This window comes from Lithobates pipiens, unplaced genomic scaffold (genome assembly GCF_037356315.1).
Source record: "Lithobates pipiens isolate NorthernLeopardFrog02 unplaced genomic scaffold, aLitPip1_a1.2 Scaffold_25, whole genome shotgun sequence".
In the NCBI taxonomy this organism is placed as follows: Eukaryota; Metazoa; Chordata; class Amphibia; order Anura; family Ranidae; genus Lithobates; species Lithobates pipiens.
In genome coordinates, this window is record NW_027507787.1 from 223,361,991 (window position 1) to 223,383,767 (window position 21,777).

General features: G+C 41.5%; 1 protein-coding gene across 1 annotated transcript in view; it reads right to left on the bottom strand.

Annotated features, from left to right (window-relative positions):
- Positions 1 to 20,828, bottom strand: part of LOC143930913 (alpha-2-macroglobulin-like protein 1) — a 147,528-nt gene extending 126,700 nt beyond the window's left edge. Inside the window, exons 1-7 of the mRNA XM_077455599.1 lie at positions 20,679 to 20,828; positions 12,666 to 12,849; positions 12,090 to 12,282; positions 6,762 to 6,814; positions 5,097 to 5,117; positions 3,512 to 3,665; positions 1,407 to 1,491 (exon numbers count right to left, since the gene is read on the bottom strand). Coding sequence (XP_077311725.1) covers positions 1,407 to 1,491; positions 3,512 to 3,665; positions 5,097 to 5,117; positions 6,762 to 6,814; positions 12,090 to 12,282; positions 12,666 to 12,849; positions 20,679 to 20,767 — 779 coding nt within the window. The 5' untranslated portion in view covers positions 20,768 to 20,828. The remainder of the gene's footprint in view (positions 1 to 1,406; positions 1,492 to 3,511; positions 3,666 to 5,096; positions 5,118 to 6,761; positions 6,815 to 12,089; positions 12,283 to 12,665; positions 12,850 to 20,678) is intronic.
- Between the last annotated feature and the right edge of the window lie 949 nt (positions 20,829 to 21,777).

Genomic DNA, 21,777 nt, shown 5'->3' on the forward strand with positions numbered 1-21,777 from the left:
TTCCTGGAAAAATATGATTAAATATTTGTCTTTAATCCTCATATAAAGGAGAGTGATAAAAAGAAGGGGGATTCCGGATAGTGTAGTATTTAAAACATAAGTAGCGTTTATTAAAACAACAGCAAAGGGGTACTCACAAACAAATGTAAAGAATGAACCTACCTCCTACGAGCGGCGAGCTCGTCTACCCACGTCAGTCTGAGTGCCTTTGCTTAGGGATTCATTTTTTATTTTTCATTTTTACACTTATCTGGTCACGTTTTGGTCAGCGCTGCTACTTTGTATTATTTATCTGTTTCTGTGTGTATCTCGCGGTTCTAGCAGCTGCTCATTCTACAAATTCTTTTTGCATTTATATATGTTTTTAGCATGACATTTTTTTTTTTCTATAGTTATAGTACTTCACAAAGACAGGGCGTGGGAGGGGCATTGTCTTTTAATGCTTCAAAAGACTGGAAAAACATCCTCTGTACTGCATTTAGCTGAAGTAAAATTGCATTGAGTTCTGTATTTTATTGTAGAGTAAAGTTGCATGTGGATGGTGCTAAGTCAGCAGGTGACTGTACTGACTGGGACCAAGAAGAAACATGGATGCATAAAGCAACATTTGATACAGAACATTGTGATATAGGAAAATAAATAAATATGGAATTTCATTCCTAAATGTATAGATTATCTGTTTATTCCTAAATTAACTCTAATGCCACGTACACACGACCGGACTTTCTGGTAGACTTGGTCCGGCGGACCGGAATCCATCAGACAATTCGCGTGTGTGGGTTCCAGCGGACTTTTTTTCCCCAAAAGTCAGACGGACCTAGAAATAAAACATGTTTCAAATTTACCTGACGGACTCAAGTCTGACGGACTAAAAATCGGGAAAACCGTTCGTCTGTGTGCTGGTCCCACGGACCAAATACGACTCAAGGGAAGCTATTGGCTACTGGCTATTGAACTTCCGGCAGACTAGGTCCAACGTAATCAGTTCCGTTGGACAATCCGATCGTGTGTGGGCTAATACGATAATTTTTCTGTAAAAATAATCGGACAGACCTAGAAATAGAACATGTTTCAAATCTGTCCAACTGCCTCAATTCCTATTGGGAAAACCGTTTGTCTGTATGCTGGTCTGTCGGACCAAATACGACGCAAGGGAAGTTATTGGCTACTGGCTATTGAACTTCCTTGTTTAGTCCCATTTACGTCATCACATTCAAAACGAAAGGACTTTCGAATGGACTTAGTCCGGTCATGTGTGGGCAACACTCTGTTTTGTTCAGAAAGTCCGTTGGACCTCCGCCAAAAGTCCGTCGGGAAGACCGTAAGACCTAGTCTATTGAAAAGTCCAGTTGTGTGTACGCGGCATTACATGTCATTTTATTTCGAGATTAGAATTCAGGCCTCACCTGGCACATATTTTAACTGGGAATGTTTCCTTGTTGGTCAGGAGGAACTGTGGGAGCTCAAAGATGACCTCAAATCTTGGAAGCACTGTTGAGAAAAAAGGCATTAAACAAGGTGCTGAAGAGTATTCTCCAAGAAAATTTGGACATGATATTAAGGAGAAAGAAAAAAGTTCCAAAGAAATAGGTTCTTTCCAGCTTAAGCAACTCTGCTTAAGCTGGAAAGAACCCATTTCTTTGGAACTTTTTTTTGCTTTCTCCTTAATGTTATATTTGATTATAGCAGCTTTTTAGTTTCATTTACTTCTTATCTTGAGCGCTGGATAAGTGACCCTGCTTGCTTTTACTTATTGTAAATTTGCAAATGATGTTCATATTCAAGGGACTCAATGAAGTTCCTCGAATAAAATAAAATAGGTGTTTTTGGTATTGGGTTCAGTTGGCCACAGTAGCCAATAATTCAAACAATAAATCATTATACAATGATTTAAATCACAAATATTAACAATTCCAATAAACAAAAAGGAGGTCTTTGGTCCCAGTATTCTTTAGCTAGAAAAACCTGGTCCTCAGCCACACCTCAACAGTCTTAAAACCCCTTACTAAACCTTGACATCCCCTGAGAGGTTTCCCCTTTTTACTGAAACTACCTTGCTGGTCTGTAAACGCCAAAGACCCCTGACCGTCTTGCCTGCCGCAATGAATATTTATGTAAGAACGAATAAATAACAAAGGAAGAGAAGAGTGGGCAGGACAATTTTAAGCTCTGCAGAAATCTTTGCAATTTTTTACCAAAAGACAAACTCTTGAACGTCAACCCTATGACTCAATCCCTCAACTTTCTGACCACCTTCTTCCTGTAAGGTAAGCTTTACCCATCCACATACACTATACTACCAAAAGTATTGGGACCCCTGACTTTACACGCACATGAACTTTAATGGCATTCTAGTCTTAGGCCGTATGGGCAATATTGAGTGGGTCCACCCTTTGCAACTTTAACAGCTTCAACTCTTCTGAGAAGGCTGTCCACAAGGTTTAGGAGGCTTCCAGAAGCACATTTTTGAGGTCAGGCACTGATGTTGAAGAGAAGCCCTGGCTCGCAGTCTGCACTCTAATTCATCCCAAAGGTGTTCTAGCTGGTTGAGGTAAGGACAGTCAAGTTCCTCCACCCCAAACTCACTCATTCACGTCTTTTTGGACCTTGCCTTGTGCACAGTCATGTTGGAATAGGAAGAGGCCACCCACAAAGTTGGGAGCATGAAATTGGTATGCTGACGCCTTAAGAGTTCCCTCCACTGGAACAAAGGTGCCAAGTCTATCCCTGAAAAACAACCCAACACCAAAATCCCCCTTCCACCAAATGATTTGGACCAGTGCATAAAGCAAGGTCCATGAAGACATGGATGAGTGAGTTTGGGGTGGAGGAACTTGACTGGCCTGCACAGAGTCCTGACCTCAACCCGATAGAACACCTTTGGGATGAATTAGAGCACAGACTGCAAACCAAGCCTTCTCTCCAACATCAGTGCCGGACCTCAAAAATGCGCCTCTGGAAGATTGCTCAAACATTCCCATAGACACACTCCTAAACCTTCACAAAAGAGTTGAAGATGTAATAGTTGTAAAGGGTGAGTCAACTCAATATTAAACCCTACAGACTAAGACTGGGATGCCGTTAAAGTTCATGTGCGTGTAAATGCAGGCATCCCAATACTTTTGGTAATATAGTGTATTTACACATACCCAGTTGAGTACTGAGTCTTTTTCTCTTTTTTTGTGACTTACTTTGAAGGCAAAACCCTCTTTCAAAGAAAGCCCAATTCGATCTCAACTGGGTCTTAAGAAAGTGTGTGGTAATCCAAGAAAAACTGGTAGGGTGTCTTTATCATGCTTTTGTCAGTAATCTTCATCTAATGAGCACCATTGAACTTTTTGCTCTATTGTCATTTATTCTGACCCTGTTTGAAATATCCAGCAGAGGGCCTGGACTCTTATGTCCAATATTTTACTTATTATATCTGGTTATATAGATGTGCATGATGACCATTGAATGTCTTGCCAAAAATACATGCTTGTATCAATTTTCTTTAAATTTGGTTTCTCACCATATTCCTCCACGCTGAACTTGTGGACTTTGCTCTTCACTATAATAGTATATTCCCCTAACTGTGGTTCAGAAGACAGAGGATATGATAGGTCAGCCATTCCCTGATTAAGTTTTACTTCCAACCATTGACCAATTCTGTTGAGTCTTGGATCCTGAAAGGCAACGAGTCACCCAAATTGGAAAAAAATCTTTAACAATATCATAGTTACATAGTTGGTGAGGTTGAAAAAATACATCAGTCCATCCAGTTCAACCTATGATGTGTATGTGTGTGTGTGTGTGTGTGTGTGTATGTGTTTATGTCAATAGTACATTGTATATCCCTGTATGTTGTGGTTGTTGAGGTGCCCATCTAATAGTTTTTTTAAACTGTTGATGCTCCCTGCGGATAGCACTGAAGAGAATTCCACATCCTTATAGCTCTTATAGTAAAGAACCCTCTACGCCTTTCTCAACATTTTCAACACAGAGGAATCCTTGAAATAGTTCTCCGGTCTCGGGGGAACCCCTGCTAAAAATGTGAAATCTACAACTCATGATACATTAGTGTGATGGTGAGTGGGAAGAATGGGCCTTACACTTGTGGTCATTGGGAAGAATTACCTCCTTACAGATAGCTAAAAAGATCAATGGTGTCGGTGGGAACTTATCTGAGAGGCAGAAATGGCCCAATGCCGAAGGAACCCCTAGCAACCTTTGGAGGAATCCTGGTTGAGAATCATTGCTCTACGCAGTTTAAGGTTAAGCCGCTTCTCTTCCAGCTTTAGCGAGTGTCCGCATGTCTTTTTAAAATTCCCTTTCACCGAACAGATTTTTCCCTATGCTAGGGTCATCAGTACGGTATTTGTAAATTGATATCATATCCCCTCTCAAGCGTCTTCTCTCCAGAGAGAAAGAGTTCATTGCTTGTAGTCTTTCCCCATAGCTGAGGTCCTCCAGCCCCTTAATTAGCTTTGTTGCCCTTCTCTGGACTCTCTCTAGTTCCAGCACATCCTTCCCAAGGACTGGTGCCCAATTATCCGAAATAACGAATGCCGCATCTAAACGAATGGAATGTAACGAATTAATAATAATAAATAATAATAATAATACATTTTTAAATTATTATTATTATTATTATTCATTTGTTACGTTCACTAACAGCCAATTTTTAAAGGAAATTCCAATACCTATAATAGTTATTAATAGTTATTATTAGTTAGTTAGTTATTATTTTTAATTTTTGGATTTTCAAGTTTTTGGATTTTCATTCTTATTTTAATTCTTTTGAATTTTCGTTCTTATTTTTGGATTTTAGATTTTTGTTCTTTGCGAATTTTCAAATTTCTGATCTTTGTTCTTTCCAATTTTTCTGAAAAATTTGTTTTCGTTAATTGGAATATTTCCGAATTAACGAATTTGTCGAATTTCAGCGAAAAAAGGAATTTGGAATGAAACGAATTGCACATGTCTAGTGGCTGGAGGGTGTGGGGAAAAATCAGCACAAGGAGCTAATCAGTTCATATGCTGACAAGAAACATGCTGATAGGAGGAGAGAGTCGTCATACAATTATGTGTTTGCCATATATCTTATAAGTTCTTACCTGTAATTCTACCAAGTCTAGCTAAAGGGAAAAAAAGAAAAAAAAAAAGAATAATTAGTGACTGACGCTTGCACTATATATAGGTTTTCAGAGTTTGAGCAAAATTTAGTCATAAGCCTAGAATATTAAAGGAATATTGTCTGTATTGTCAAAGGAACCATTCCTTTTTTTTCTAGATTTAAAAAATTAATTCATTTACATACTTTACCCTGTGTGGTTCATGAAGAAGGCCAAGCAATACTTCTCTTTGCCCAGCCATTGGTTTCAGCTCTGCATTGGATAAGGCAAAATAATGGATAATGGCAGGCCAGCAACAAGATATACAGTGCCTTGAAAAAGTATTCATACCCCTTAAATTTTTACACAATTTTGTTGTTTCAAAACCAAAAACGTAAATGTATTTTATTGGGATTTTTTGTAATAGACCAACACAAAGTGGCACATAATTGTAAAGTGGAAGGAAAATGATAAATTGTTTTCAAAATGTTTTACAAATAAATATCTAAAAAATATCTGAAAAATGTGGTGTGCATTTGTATTTAGCCCCCTTTAATCTGATACCCCTAACTATAATCTAGTGGAACCAATTGCCTTCAAAAGTCACCTAAATAGTAAATAGAGTCCACCTATGTGTAATTTAATCTCAGTATAAATACAGCTGTTCTGTGAAGCCCTCAGAGGTCTGTTAAAGAACCTTAGTGAACAAACAGCATCATGAAGACCATGGAACACACCAGACAGGTCAGAGATAAAGTTGTGGAGAAGTTTAAAGCAGGCTTAGGTTATAAAAAGACATCTCAAGCTTTGAACATCTTACAGTCCATCATCCAAAAATGGAAAGAGTATGGCACAACTGCAATCCTACCAAGACATGGCCGTCCACCTAAACTGACAGGCCAGGCATGGAGAGCATTAATCAGAGAAGCAGCCAAGAGGCTCATGGTAACTCTGGAGAACCACAGCTCAGGTGGGAGAATCTGTCCACAGGACAACTATTAGTCGTGTACTCCACAAATCTGGACTTTATGGAAGAGTGGCAAGAAGAAAGACATTGTTGCCAAAAAGCCATAAGAAGTCCTGTTTGCAGTTTGCAAGAAGCCATGTGAGGGACACAGCAAACATGTGGAAGAAGGTGCTCTAGTCAGATGAGACCAAAATTTAACTTTTTGGCCAAAAAGTAAAACGCTATGTGTGGCAGAAAACTACCACTAAACACATTATCCCCACTGTGAAACATGGTGGGGGCAGCATCATGATGTGGGGATGCTTTTCTTCAGAATGGACAGGGAAGCTGGACAGAGTTGATGGGAAGATGGATCGAGACAAATACAGAGTAATCTTAGAAGAAAACCTGTTAGAGTCTGCAAAAGACTTGAGACTGGGGTGGATGTTCAACTTCCAACAGTACAAGGACCCAAAACATACAGCCAGAGCTACAATGGAATGGTTTAGATCAAAGCATATTCATGTATCCTTCTACTTCACAATTATGTGCCACTTTGTGTTGGTCTATCACATAAAATTCCAATAAAATACATTTACATTTTTGGTTGCAACATGATAAAATGTGGAAAATCTCAAGGGGTATGAATATTCTTTCAAGGCACATTACTTGTAGCTGTGATTCTCCTTTACCCCATTCCATCACCTGGTTTTCCAACTCACCTTCGTATCTGCAGGTTCAAAGTTTGCATTCAGCGAGACGATTCGAAATTTTACTATGAAAATAAAAGAAGATATTTTAACTGAATAATGAGTATTACAGTTCCATACATTTTTTATGATAAATTATTTGGCAAATTCAATTAGACTTATTCACGTACAAAGTGTCATAATCCATGATAGCTAGTGAGAAATTATTTTTTAATTATTTAGCTTCTGTAAAGTGTAATCTGGTGGGTTATTATGGGTCATTCACATTCACAGCTTACGGCACTTGATTACTGACAAACTCAATAAAGAATAGCCAGGCCACTTTTATTTTTTTTTAAATTTTCCTCAGAGCTTTCAGAGTTTGTTAAAGACCCCCTCAAACCATACATATTGTTTGAAGCAGAGTGATGATTTCATAAAAAGTTGGTGCTACTGAATTTGCGATAGTTGCGCACATGGAGAGAGAAAGGAAGGGATCCCCGGTGCCCCATATCCACACAAGCATTCAGTGGTAGAACCGCAACCTCAGCCTAGGCTCCCCTAATGCGTTTCGCTCCGCCAGTCGGAGCTTAATCATGGGGATGATTAAGCTCAGAGGGGCGTGGAACAACATGTTGGGGGCGTGGCCTGGTGGGAGCCTAGGCTGAAGTTGTCATTCTACCACTGAACACTTGCGTGGACGTGCGGCATCGGGGGTCCCTTCCTTTCTCTCTCCAGCTGCCTTAGAAGCCAAGATGAGCTCCACTCCCCCTGCTGGCACTCCCGTATCAGCGGATACTTCCATATCTCACACTATTCCCCGAATAAGCTGAGCATGAGCTGCACACCACACCGTCCAAGGGTCATAGTTGTGCACATGTTTACCAAAGGGATACAATGCGGGGCAACAGGTCACAATGTATTGTTGTGCATATAGTTGAATATATGAAGGTTTTACAAAAATAAAAACACAATACACACCAGTGCATCATGCAATATGTATATAGTGTATTAGTGGGGGACTGAAGGGGAAGAACCAGGAGACGTCATGTATAGTTGCTTGAAATTTTGGCATTGATATTCAAAATATGACTGATCATGCCAAAAAACTGTCTTTTATTTAACCACTTGCCTACTGGGCACTTTCACTCCCCTTCCTGCCCAGGCCATTTTTTAGCCTTCAGCGCTGTCACGCTTTGAATGACAATTGCGCGGTCATGCAACACTGTACCCAAATTAATTTACTGGACTTGTGTCTTTTTTTAACCTCACCAACTATGTTACTGTAATTTTCAATAATTTTCTTCACAGAAATAGAGCTTTCTTTTGGTGGTATTTAATCATTGCTTTTTTTTTTTTTTTAAGAGAAAGAAAAAAGGGCAAAAATGTAGAATTTTTTTTTCTTAATTCCTGTCAGTAAATTTTGGAAATAAGTAATTTTTCTCCTTCACTGATGGGCACTGATGGGTACTGCTTAGATGGCACTTATGGGCACTGATAGGGCGGCACTTATGGGCACTGATTAGGTGGCACTGATGAGGAGGCACTAATATGCTGATAGGTGACACTGATGAGCACTGACAGGTGGCACGATGGGCACCGATAGACGGCACTGATAGGTGGCATGGATAGGTGGCACTGATGGGCACTGATTGGCGGGACTGATGGGTGGCACTGATGGGTACTGAAAGGCAGCAGTGACTGGCATCACTGATGGGCACTGATTGGTGTCACTGATGGGCACTAATTGGTGGCACTGGGGGACTGTACTGTAATCAGGGCACTTATGATCAGTGCCCTGATTACATGTCCGGGTGTGCTCTGCGAGGAGATGCCACTGATCGGCTCTTCTCACCACACACTTTGTCAGTGTGAGGCGAGGAGAGCCGATCACCATCACTTCCATTTTTACATGTGATCGGCTGTGAGTGAACACAGCCGATCACATGGATAAGTAACCACGTGATCGGCTCTTTATGGAGATCGGGGTCGCGCCATGTTGCTAGAACACAGCTGCGATCAACCCCCCCCCCATGTTCTGGGGGCCACCATATGATGTCCACCCAGAATGGGAGCCGCACCGTCCCTCCATCATTTGACAGGGGGCAGGGGCGGGAAGTGGTTAAGGATATCGATCACATGATGCCATTTATTATCAAATAGTTATTTGGATACTCTTTAAATTCTAATGATAACAGAAATCACCTAAATGGCCCCGATCAAATGTTTACATACCCTGGAATATTTGGCCTTGGTACAGACACAGAAGGTGACAAACACAGGTTAAATTGGCAATTAAAGGTCAATTTCCCACATCTGTGTCTTTTTAAATTGCAATTAGTGTCTGTGTATAAATTGTCAAGGAGTTTGTTAGCTCTCATGTGGATGCACTGAGCAGACTAGATACTGAGCCACGGGGAGCGGAAAAGAATTGCCAAAAGACCTGTATAGAAAGGTAATGGAAAGATGGAAAAGAATATGAAAAAAGATATCCAAAGCCTTAAATTTGCCAGTAAGTACTGTTCAATCACTTATTAAGAAGTGAAAAATTCAGGGATCTCTTGACACCAAACCTAGGTCAGTTAGACTAAGAAGGACAGCAGGTGTGGACTGAGCAGGCTACATTCTGCTCTATGTGGCAGATGCTGTTGGCATCTTCCATTCTACATATTGCTCATCCATTGCTGTCTCACTTGTAAGTGGCTGTGGTCAGGTGTATTTTCCCAATGGGCCTATTTCACTTTCTGAACTTTTTTACAATACGTTATTACTGCCAAACATGGACTCTGTCCAATGCTGCACCTAACCCACAAACCAGTGTAAAGAATATTATTCATTCTTTGGCTTACATAAGCAGATAGGTAAGGGAAACATAGACTACTGTCTGCAGGGATTCTGAGGGCCACACAATAAAATACCAAAGAGACTGCAGGTTGAGCACCAGGGACCTCCATAAGTTCTTCAAAGCAAATAGATATAAACGTGGAAAGAAATAAAGTGGAAAAAGTGAGCGCTGATAAGGTATTCAATAAGCAGCTAGCAAATTTCTATGTTTTGGGTAGAGTTCCAAGTGCAAACAATCCTATTAGGCAGAAAGTCCTCAATAGGCTCCAAAGACCAATGGTGACAGTGTAGTGTGCCACAACACTCACCAGAAAATGAATGAAAACCAGCAAATAATCATAAACTTAAGGGGCCAGAGTGATACAAAGTGCTCCTTGGTATCCATTCACCAATTCTATGCACTCACCAGATAATAAGCCATTATGAGCCTTGTGTCAATATCTTGGGGCTTGGTGACATCCTATCCAAGGTTGTGGACAGCAAGGTAGACCTCACGGGAGACCAGCACTGTATTAGATATCTGTGACTGCAGCCGTGTGCTCTGAAGTGTCCGATGGGCTCCAGGATTTATGCTGCAATCTATCACCAGGGCTAGCGTCCAACAGTGACAAGGAGCACTGTGTATTACTCTAGACCAGGGATTCTCAACTTCTGTCCTCAAGATCCACTAACAGGCCAGGTGTTCAAGATAACTGAAATATTTAACAGGTGATTTAATTTTTGGCTCAGTGGTTGCAGTATTCTAGTCTGCATCTCCCAAAGGTAATGCTTAAAATCTGGCCTGTTAGTGGGTCCTGAGGACAGGGGTTGAGAACCACTGCTCTAGACCCTCAAGTTTATGATTATATTCTGGTTTTCATTCATTTTCTGGTGAGTGTTGTGGCACACTACACTGTCACGATTGGTCTTTGGAGTCTATTGAGGACTTTCTGCCGAATGGGATTGTTTGCACTTGGGACTCTACCCAACACATAGACATTCGGATATAAATGTGGGCTAGTTAACCCCTTCAGATCCACGCTATAGCCGAATGACAGCTACAGTGCAGATCTGCTTTGCTGGGAGGCCGTCAATAGACGTCCTCCCCTTTCCACGCTCGCCCCTGAAGGGCACGTGCGAAGCGTGCTGTGATCACCAGAGTTAATGAGACTCAGGGGATCACAGATCGGAGTAAGGGGTCCATCCTGGCCCCTTACCACATGATCAGCTGTCAGCCAATGACAGCTGATCACGTGATGTAAACAGAAGATCTGTAATCTTTTTTTTCTTCTCACACTGACAGTGTAAGGAGAAAAGAAAGCTGATCACCAGCTTCTGTTGAAGCGACATCGGTCCCGAAGAGGACGAGGTGAATCCACCTCATATGTGCCCACCAATACCGCCTGCCAGTGCCACTTACCAGTGCCATAAATCAGTGCCCACAGCGCCACGAATCAGTGCCCACCAGTACATAATCATCACCAGTGGTGCCAATCAGTGCCTCATCAGTGCTGCCTATCAGTGTCACCTACCAGTGCAAATCAGTGCCCATCACTGCCACCCATCAGTGCCAGCTATCAGTGCCACCTATTAGTGCCCTTCAGTGCCACCTATCAATGCCCTTCTGTGCCACCCATCAGTGCCATCTCTCAGTGCCCAACAATACCACCTATCAGTGCCCACCAGTGCCACAAATCAGTGCCCACAATGCCATGAATCAGTGCCCACAATGCCATGAATCAGTGCCCACCAGTACGTAATTGACAGAAATAAGTGCCACCTATCAATGCTCACCAGTGGTGCCAATCAGTGCCTCATCAGTGCTGCCTATCAGTGTCACCTACCAGTGCCAATCAGTGGCCATCACTGCCACCCATCAGTGCCAGCTATCAGTGCCACCTATTAGTGCCACCTGTCAATGCCCTTCAGTGCCACCCATCAGTGCCACCTATCAGTGTCCACCAATGCCACCTATCAGTGGCCACCAGTGCCACCTCATCAGTGCCCACCAGTGCCACCTATTAGTGCCCATCAGTGCCACAGTATCAGTGCCCATCAGTGCCTCCTTATTATTACCCATCAATGCAGCCTATCGGTGCCCATCAGTGCAGCCTCATCAGCGTACATCAATGAAGGCGAAAAACTACCTGTTTTCAAAATTTATTAACAAAATATAAAACGGTTTTGTATTTATTTCTTTTTATTCGGTCTTTTTAATTTTTTTTTAACAAAAAATAAAAAACCCAGGGGTGATCAAATACCACCAAAATAAAGCTCTATTTGTGGGGAAAAAAATTCATTTTGGTACAGTGTTGTATGATCGTGCAATTGTGATTCAAAGAGTGGCAGCGCTAAACGCTGAAAATTGGTCTGGGCAGGAGGGGGGTTTAGGTGCCCAGTAAGAAAGTGGATAATCAACTTAGCTCACAAATGGCTTGCAAACACTCTCACTCACACCAAAACCTTTGGCAAACGCCACAGTTGCCAAAACAAAGCTAGAGTACAGTATATGCCAGCACTTCCAAATCTTAGTATTACCAGTCTGTCCAGGCTTGTATACAGATTTGTCAGTCTGGATCAAGATTTGTGGAGCAGCGTACATTTTCTTTGGCTTCAGTGTTACTGTTCGCTTTTCACGTGTGCTCTCCCCAGAATTCTTGATGATAACTTCAAGTTCTGTGATTTCAGGACTGAACATGTTCTCTGAATCATCTCCAGGTAGCTTTGGGACCTGCAATTTGTTGAATATATATAAACTTTACTAAACGTATGAAATAAATCAAGAAAATGTATCTCAAGCTTCAGCTGGCCATACACATTATGAAATCATGAAAGCCCCCATCTGCAACATGGATAGAGGAATATCAGATATTGGCTATTGTATTCAGTACTGAACAGTGTTTCAACCTTGGATACAAGAGCTGTTTGGCTGAGAAATGTTGGACCAGCTCGCTTAATGAAACATTAAATAAAAATGGGGGGGGGGGGTATATTGGCATTTGGGGGTGAGGGTGACAAGGTCACCTACAGCTTGAATTTCGGAGGAAACTCAAGCTGTGGGTCAGCAAACTAAATAGGTTTAACGCAATGAGAACTACAAAACTGCTGAGATACCATGATTGGAAGACATGTGAATACAGGATTCTCTGGGAAGGTCCTCTCTACCAACTTTTTGGTAGTTCCTCTTGATATAAGAAAGACTTGAAGTTGGCCAAATCCTTGCAATCCCTCCATATGCAAGCATGCAAGTTCGGGATGTTCAGATTGAAGTGAACTAGGGAAAATAAAAGCATAGCGCCTGCAAAAGAAGAAAAAAGACAAAGTATTATTATTGGTGTCATTTGTGACTTTCTGCTGCCCAAACTGTACACTCAATAGAATATATTGTTTTCAAGTATTTAGTTCTAATACAATAGGGACACAGATAGACATAACTAAACAGGAGCAAGGAGACAGATTTGAGGACTTCTTCACACCACAATGCAGTTTGCTGTACTGTTAATAGACATGTGCAATTTGTTTTGTTCCAAATTTGTTAACAAATTATGACAAATTAGTTAATTCGGAAATATCAGAATTAACGAAAACACATTTAATTAATTTTTTCCGAAATATTAGGAAATTAGAATATTCAGAAAAATTCCATATTTAAAAAATTCGGGAATTCGGAAATGTATCCGGACATTCGAAAGTTTAAAAATCTGAAAATATGAATGAAAACCCTAAAGTTCAAAAGAAAAAAAATCCGAAAATTGGAACGAAAATCCAAAAATTGGAAAATCCAAAAATTCTAACTAATTAAAAACGTAACCACTTTCTGAGATTTGGTGTTTACAAGTTAAAGATGTATTTTTTTTGACAGAAAATTACTTAGAACCCCAAACATTATATATATATTTTTCTAATACCGTAGAGAATAAAATGGCGGTCGTTGCAATAATTTCTGTCACACCGTATTTGCACAGCGGTCTTACAAGTGCACTTTTTTGGAAAAAATACACATTTTTGCATAAAAAAATAAGACAACAGTAAAGTTAGCCCATTTTTTTTATATTGTGAAATATAATGTTACCCTGAGTAAATTGATACCCAACATGTCACACTTTGAAATTGCGCCCGCTTGTGGAATGGCGACAAACTTTTACCCTTAAAAATCTCCATATGCAACGTTTAAAAAGGTTGCATGTTTTGAGTTACAGAGGAGGTCTGTTGATAGAATTATTGCTCTCACTCTAACAATCGCGGTGATACCGCACATGTGTGGTTTGAACACCATTTTCATATGCAGGCATTACTCACGTAATGCCTGCACCCGAGCTCTGCGGGACGTGGCGCGTCAAAAAAATAACATTTTATTATTTATTTTACTTTTTATTTTTTATTTTTACATTGTTCTTTAAAAAAAATTATGTCACTTTAATTTTTATTAAAGGAATATAAACATGCCTTGGGTTGGCATGTGACGTCACTGATCGTCTTTCCCTATAACAGGGAACAGACAATCAGTGACAGCCACACTAGGAAGCACGGGGTGAGGTTTGTTTACACTTACCTCTCCCCGTTCTTCAGTTCTGTGACCCGATCGCGGGACACCGGCGGCGATCGGGTCTGCGGGTCCCGCTGCCATGGTCACGGACCTCAGGACTGGGTCACGAGTGCGCGACCCACAGCTGGGCTCTTAAAGGGCAACGTACCTGTACGTGCCTGTGCCCAGCCGTGCTATTCTGCCGACGTACATCAGCGTGAGGTGGTCCTTAAGTGGTTAAATATGAGATCTAGGGTCAAAAAGACCTCAGATCTCATACTTACCCTAAGATGCAATAAAAAAAAATGTTAAAAAATTTTGTCGTTTGGAAAAAAAAATGTCCCTTTTAAGAGCTATGGGTGGAAATTATGTTTTGACGTCACTTCCGCCCTGCAATGGTATGGATATGGGTGGGGGGCCATCTTCCCCTCACTCGTGTCCATACCTAACACAGAGAAGAATCCTATCGCTGCCGGTAAGTGGCGGACTTTACCGATCAAATCCGCCAGAGACTACTTTTATCGGAAACCTGACTGCTCACTGAAGAAGAGGATACCGGGGTTATGGTAGCTAGCTGCTGCCATAACAACGTTATCCCTCTTCAAAGTGCCGACCTATATCAACGTGACCCGGTCCAGAACTATTACTAAACTATTAAATTATAGGTATTGGAATTTCCTTTCAAATTTGGCTGTCAGTGAACGTAACGAATACGAATTTATCCGAAGTTAGGAATTATCCTAAATAACGAATGCCGTATCTAAACGAATAGAATGTAATTAATGTAATGAAACAAATGGATCTGGTTACAAAGGATGGGGTGATGGCGAAGGTATTGGATTTATTCTTCTCCTCAGTCTTCACAAGGGAATCGGGGGGCTTCAGTAACCCAACTGCAGTGTTTATCCTCAAGACACATCACAGGAAGCACCTCCAAGGTTAACAGAGGACAGAATTAAAATTAGACTTGGGAAACTTAACATTATTAAATCACCGGGACCAGATGGCTTGCACTCGAGAGTACTTAGGGAACTCAGTCAAGTAATTGCCAGACCATTGTTCCTAATTTTTACTGACAGTCTATCTACTGGAATGGTACCAGCTGATTGGAGAAAGCCAACGTAGCACCAATATTTAAAAAGGGCCCAAAATACATCCCTGGGAATTACAGACCAGTTAGCTTAACATCAATAGTATGTAAGCTCTTGGAGGGGATGATAGGGGACTATATATTATTATTATTATTCACGATTTATATAGCACCAACAGTTTACGCAGCACTACAATGTATAGGGGGGACAACACAATTACAGTACAATACAAAAGGTACAGGGGGGCCCTGCTCGTAGAGCTTACATTCTAAAGGGGGGGGGGGTGGTGGTGGTACAAAAGGTAATAGCTGCAGAGAATGATTTGATGGGGGTGGCCCCTATATACAGGATTTTAGTAATAAAAACTGTATTATTAGCAGTAATCAGCATAGATTCATGAAGAATAGTTCTTGCCAAACCAATCTATTAACCTTCTATGGGGAGGTGAGTTGCCATCTAGATAAAGGAAGGCCTGTAGATGTGGTGTATCTGGATTTTTCAAAAGCGTTTGACACAGTTCCCCATAAACGTTTACTGTACAAAATAAGGTCTGTTGGCATGGACCATAGGGTAAGTACATGGATTGAAAACTGGCTACAAGGGCGAGTTCAGAGGGTGGTGATAAATGGGGAGTACTTGGAATGGTCAGGGGTGGGTAGTGGGGTCCCCCAGGGTTCTGTACTGGGACCAATCCTGTTTAATTTGTTCATAAACAACCTGGAAGATGGAGTAAACAGTTCAATCCCTGTATTTGCGGACGATACTAAGCTAAGCAGGGCAATAACTTCTCTGGAAACCTTCCAAAAAGATCTGAACAAATTAATGGGGTGGGCAACTACATGGCAAATGAGGTTCAATGTAGAAAAATGTAAAATAATGCATTTGGGTGGCAAAAATATGAATGCAATCTACACACTGGGGGGGAGAACCTCTGGGGAATCTAGGATGGAAAAGGACCTGGGGGTTCTAGTAGATGATAGGTTCAGCAATGGCATGCAATGCCAAGCTGCTGCTAACAAAGCAAACAGAATATTGGCATTAAAAAGGGGATCAACTCCAGAGATAAAACAATAATTCTCCCGCTCTACAAGACTCTGGTCCGGCCTCACCTGGAGTATACTGTCCAGTTCTGGGCACCAGTCCTCAGGAAGGATGTACTGGAAGTGGAGCGAGTCCAGAGAAGGGCAAATAAGATAATAAAGGGTCTGGAGGATTTTAGTTATGAGGAAAGGTTGGGAGCACTAAACTTATTCTCTCTGGAGAAGAGATGCTTGAGAGGGGGATATGATTTCAATATACAAATACCGTAGTGGTGACTCCACAATAGGGATAAAACTTTTTTGCGAAGGGAGTTTAACAGACACGTGGCCACTCATTAAAATTCAAAGAAAAGAGGTTTAACCTTTAAACTACGTAATGGGTTCTTTACTGTAAGAGCAGCAAGGATGTGGAATTCCCTTCCACAGGTGGTGGTCCCAGCAAGGAGCATCGATAGTTTAAAAAAAAACTATTAGATAAGCACCTAAACAACTGCAACATACAGGGATATACAATGTAATACTGACATATAATCACACACATAGGTTGGACTTGATGGACTTGTGTCTTTTTTCAACCTCACCTACTATGTAACTAATGATCCAAAAATCGGCACACAGCTCATCGTACGAATTTTCCCATCTGATTTTCGTATTGCGTGAACGTGCCTTTACAGAGTTCTGTATGTTTATTTAAAACATTTCATATTCCTAATATGTGTCTATATTACCATGTACTTGTGTTAAAAATTATCCTGTTCTCTTTGCATTGCTTTCTTTGTGTAAAAATACCTGGTGATCCTGCCAGTCCAGCTACTTTCCTATTTCAAACTGACCACGGTAGGACATGGTGGCACAACCTTCCCAGCGTGGTCAGTTTGCTTCTTTGCATTGTATTTGGGAGTGCAGCCTGACTTTGCTCCAGTGGTCAGACTTGTGCTGACACGTCCTCCCCCCTCCTCCCCCCCCCCCCCACACACACACAGGTCTTCACTGGGAAGATCAGTATGCTTCTGTTTCTCTGCCTCCTGCTGACATACTCCCTCTTAGCCCCATATGCAGATGAGAACAGAGATTATGGGGGTGGTGTTGGTTTACTAAAACTGGAGTGTGCAAAATCTGGGCAGCTGTGTATAGAAAGAACACAGGTTTTATGCCCCGTACACACGATCCGAAAATCGTACGAAAAATGCCTCATTCGAAACGACCATGCGATAATCGCATCTTTAGTCCAGAGCTTTTGAGAGCCGATCAGGACAGTTCATCCGATATTATTCTATCGGACATGCATGGAAAAAAGTTTTGTATGATGCCAGATCGTACGATTGTCGTTTAATTAGTACAGCTGTTGTTCGAAAATGCATTCCAACACATGACATCACTTCCGAATTTTTATTCTGTAGTACGAGAATTTTCATGAGTTTAGTAAACTCATCAAATTTGACATGAGATTAGCATGCAAAAAAACACGGACAATCATTCGTCCGATAATCGGATCGTGTGTACGGGGCTTTAGGCTTGTTTCACACTAGCCGACTCCAAAGTTGTGTGATTTTCAGTGCAGCTTTGGAGTCGGCCTTTGAAGTGACTTCGATACGACTTTTACACTCTCTGACATTGAAGTTGTGTCAAAATGGGATCAAAGTAGTGCAAGAACCCTTTCTGAAGTTGCATAGACTTCATTAGTGTCAATTGCAACGGCTCTCATAGGCCGCGTACACACGCGGGGACTGTTCGCTCAACTTTGTCCGCTGAACAGTGTTTCGGCGGACAGTCCGCTCGTGTATGGGCTTCAGCGGACAGTTTCAGCGGACAGTCTGACGAACAAAGTTTTTCGGAAATTCCGTAAAACTGTCCGCTGAAACTTGGTTTGAGCGGACAGTCCGCCCGTGTATAGGCTTGTTCGTCAAACTAAGTTCCGCGCATGCTCAGAAAGGATTTACACGGCGAAGGTTGCATTGCAGTGTATAGGACGTCGTATTTCTAGTCCCGTCGTACGTGCCGTTCACGTCATCGCGCAAGTTTCAGCGGACTGTTCGTTCGTCGTGTGTGGCCAAGTCCGTCCATGCTAATTTTGAGCGGACTGTCCGCTCAAACTGTTTGACGAACAAAGTTGGGCGAACAGTCCCCGCGTGTGTACGCGGCCATAGAGATAAATGGCGTTTCACATGTCCTGTGACTTTGGGTCTCAAAGCCGGATCCTAAGTCACACAAGTATGAATGGAGCCTCACTGTCAATTTGAACAAGCTGAACTTAGAAGCTGATTGGCTACCATGCACAACTGCTCTAGATTCTGAGTGCTCCAGTCTTATACTGTATATACTGTGTATATATAAATGTTTTTTCCTTGCATTTCTATTTTAAACTGAATTGGTTGTTTTACAAGGTGAGGGTTCACATAAACATTAATCTTTACCTTAACCACTTCCGGACCAGCCGCTGCAGATTTACTGTAGCAGGTTGGCTCGGCTGGGCAAATCGACATTACCTTACATCGCTTTTCCTTTTGGCCACTAGGGGCACCCGCGCCCGCAATCGCTCGTGACAGAGTGAGAACCGGGATCTGTGTGTGTAAAACACACAGATCCCGGTTCTTTCAGGGGAGTAGAGACATTCATATTAAGTATGAACACCGATCTTTCTCTCCTCCTAGACAGTGCCACCCCCCTCCCCCCACAGTTAGAACACACTGAGGGAACACAGTTAACTCCTTGATCACCCCCTAGTGTTAACCCCTTTCCTACCAGTGACATTTATACAGTAATCATTTTTATAGCACTGATCGCTGTATAATTGTCAATTGTCTCAGAAATATGTCAAAAGTGTCCAATTTGTCTGCCGCAATATCACAGTCCCAATAAAAATCGCAGATTGCCGCCATTACTAGCAAAAAAATAATAATAATAATAATAATAATAAAAATGCCATAGATCTTTCCCCTATTTTGTAGACGCTATAACTTTTGCGCAAACCAATCAATATATGTTTATTGCAATTTTTTTTTACCGAAAATATGTAGAAGAATACATTTCAGCCTAAACTGAGGAAGAAAGTTTTTTTTTTTAAATGTGGGATATTTATTATAGCAAAAAAAAAAATTTGCATGAAGGACAGGAACACACCAAGAAGATAGCACAGACGGGTAGGCACATAACATACTGTGTTTATATATATATATATATATATATTATACTACTATGAAGTGGGGGGTTAAAGCAGAGTTCCAATCCCCATAATAGATAATAGTTTTTTTTAAATAATCCCCCATGATCGCTATATAATAGCGATCATGGGGGATTATTTAAAAAAAAACTATTATGGGGATTGGAACTCTGCTTTAACCCCCCACTTCATAGTAGTATAATATATATATATATATATATATATATATATATATATATATATATATATATATATATAAACACAGTATGTTATGTGCCTACCCATCTGTGCTATCTTCTTGGTGTGTACCTATCCTTCATGTTCTCCTATATGACTTCCACCACAATAGAAGATATACTTACTATGGATGTCATGGCCGTAAGCCTTTAGGCATTGTATGTTATTGGAAGGAGTTTGGTCTATTGCTTTAATGCTGTCTTTAAACCCCTTGTTTATGCTTGCTTAAAGCAGAGATCTGTCGAAAAAAAATAAAAGTAAAAGTCAGCAGCTACAAAAAGTGTAGCTGCTGACTTTTAATAATCGGACACTCACCTGTCCCACCATCCAGCGGTACGGGCGAACGAAGCCCCCATCCCTTCCATGGCGCCAGCATTCCTACTGTAGGCGCGCACTGCGCATGCGTGAGCCACACTGCACACTGTGAATGGCTGAGCAATCTTCTGGGACCTGTGACGTGTCCCAGAAGATTGCACGGAGGTGGGGGCGGGGGGGGGGGGAGAGGTGAACTTCCTTCTGGAGGAGAAAGTGGGAGCTGGATGCCTTCAAAAAGAGGGTAAACGCCCCCCCCTTCCCAATTTAGATATAGCATGTTAGGGGGTCACCATCACTTAAAGCAGAAGTTCAGTTTTTGAGTGGAACTCCACTTTAATATATTACTCTCGAAGGGGTTAATTGAGGACAGAATGTCAGGTCATACTACATTGTCTTGTTGAATACCGTAAATCAGTGGTCATCAACCCTGTCCTCAGGGCCCACTAACAGGCCAGGATTTATGTATTATCTTGGGAGAGATGCAGACTAGAATACGGCAATCACTGAGCAGCAAATGATATCACCTGTGATGTATTTCAGTCTTGCAAACCTGGCCTGTTAGTGGGCCCTGAGGACAGGGTTGATGACCACTTATTTACGGTATTCAACAAGACAACGTAGTATGACATGACAGGGTTGATGACCACTGCCGTAAATAAAGAATGTAATAAAAAAAACAAAAAACAAACAAACACAACACTAGGCACAATTACCCTGAACATAATAAATACACTGGATGTAGAAAGATTGGACACTCACAGTTTAGCTTCCAGCGATCCAGAAATAAGCAGTAATATTACACACACGGGTACACAGTGGGGTGACATCCTATAACGGAGCTTCTTCATTGCATGAGAGATCAGCCAGGCCGTTTATACACAATAAGTGACACACACTGTCAATATCTTCTGCTGGTTGTAGTACAGGTTGCTCATTTACTCTTGCAAGGTCAATATTTGCTGAGTTACAAATGGTCAGCTCAAGGTTTATGTGGGTGTAACAGAAGTGAAAAATTGATTGTCACATTCCCCAGAAAAATATCACAAACGCTGATTTACTGGAATCTGACCTAAATAGGTGCCAGGTGAATCCGCTTCAGATTGTATTGTCTGATTGATTTTTTGTTTGGTTCACCCAATTACGTAATGTATAAAGCTGTATAAAGAAAGGAGAACTGTGTTTCCTGTAATACTATGATTCTGCCTTATGTCCAATCTGGTCATGTGCAGATGAAAAATTCAATAACATAGCTTAAAGCCTTAAGGACTAAGACTGGGGTGCCATTAAAGTTCATGTGCGTGCAAAGGCAGGCGTCCCAAGACAGGTATTTTCACCCACTTCCGGGCATAGACTCCCACGGGAGTCTACGCCATTTCCTGCCCTGCCGCGCTGTCTGCTGGGACACACACGGGTCCCAGTGACAGCGCGGAGATTTCCTATTGCGCGGCGCCGCTCGCGCATGCGCAGTAGGGAACCGGGAAGTGAAGCCGATTCGCTTTACTTCCTGATTCCCTCACCTCGAATGGCGGCGGCAGCAGCCGAGGCCCGAGCGGTCGATCGGCCTCGGCTGCCGGCATCGCTGGAACCCGGGTCAGGTGAGTGTCCATTTATTAAAAGTCAGCAGCTGTAGTATTTATAGCTGCTGGCTTTTAATATTTTTTTTTTTGGGCGGAATCCCTCTTTAGGAATGAATCCTGAGGAAGCTATTACAGCGAAAAGCGTTGATTCCACACACTTACAATAACAAATATTGTCTAATACTTTATTGTTTTTTTTATTATATGGTTTTATCTGGATGCCACTCTATTTTTTAATGTGATATAATAAAATTACGATTTTATATATTTGATGGTTCTGA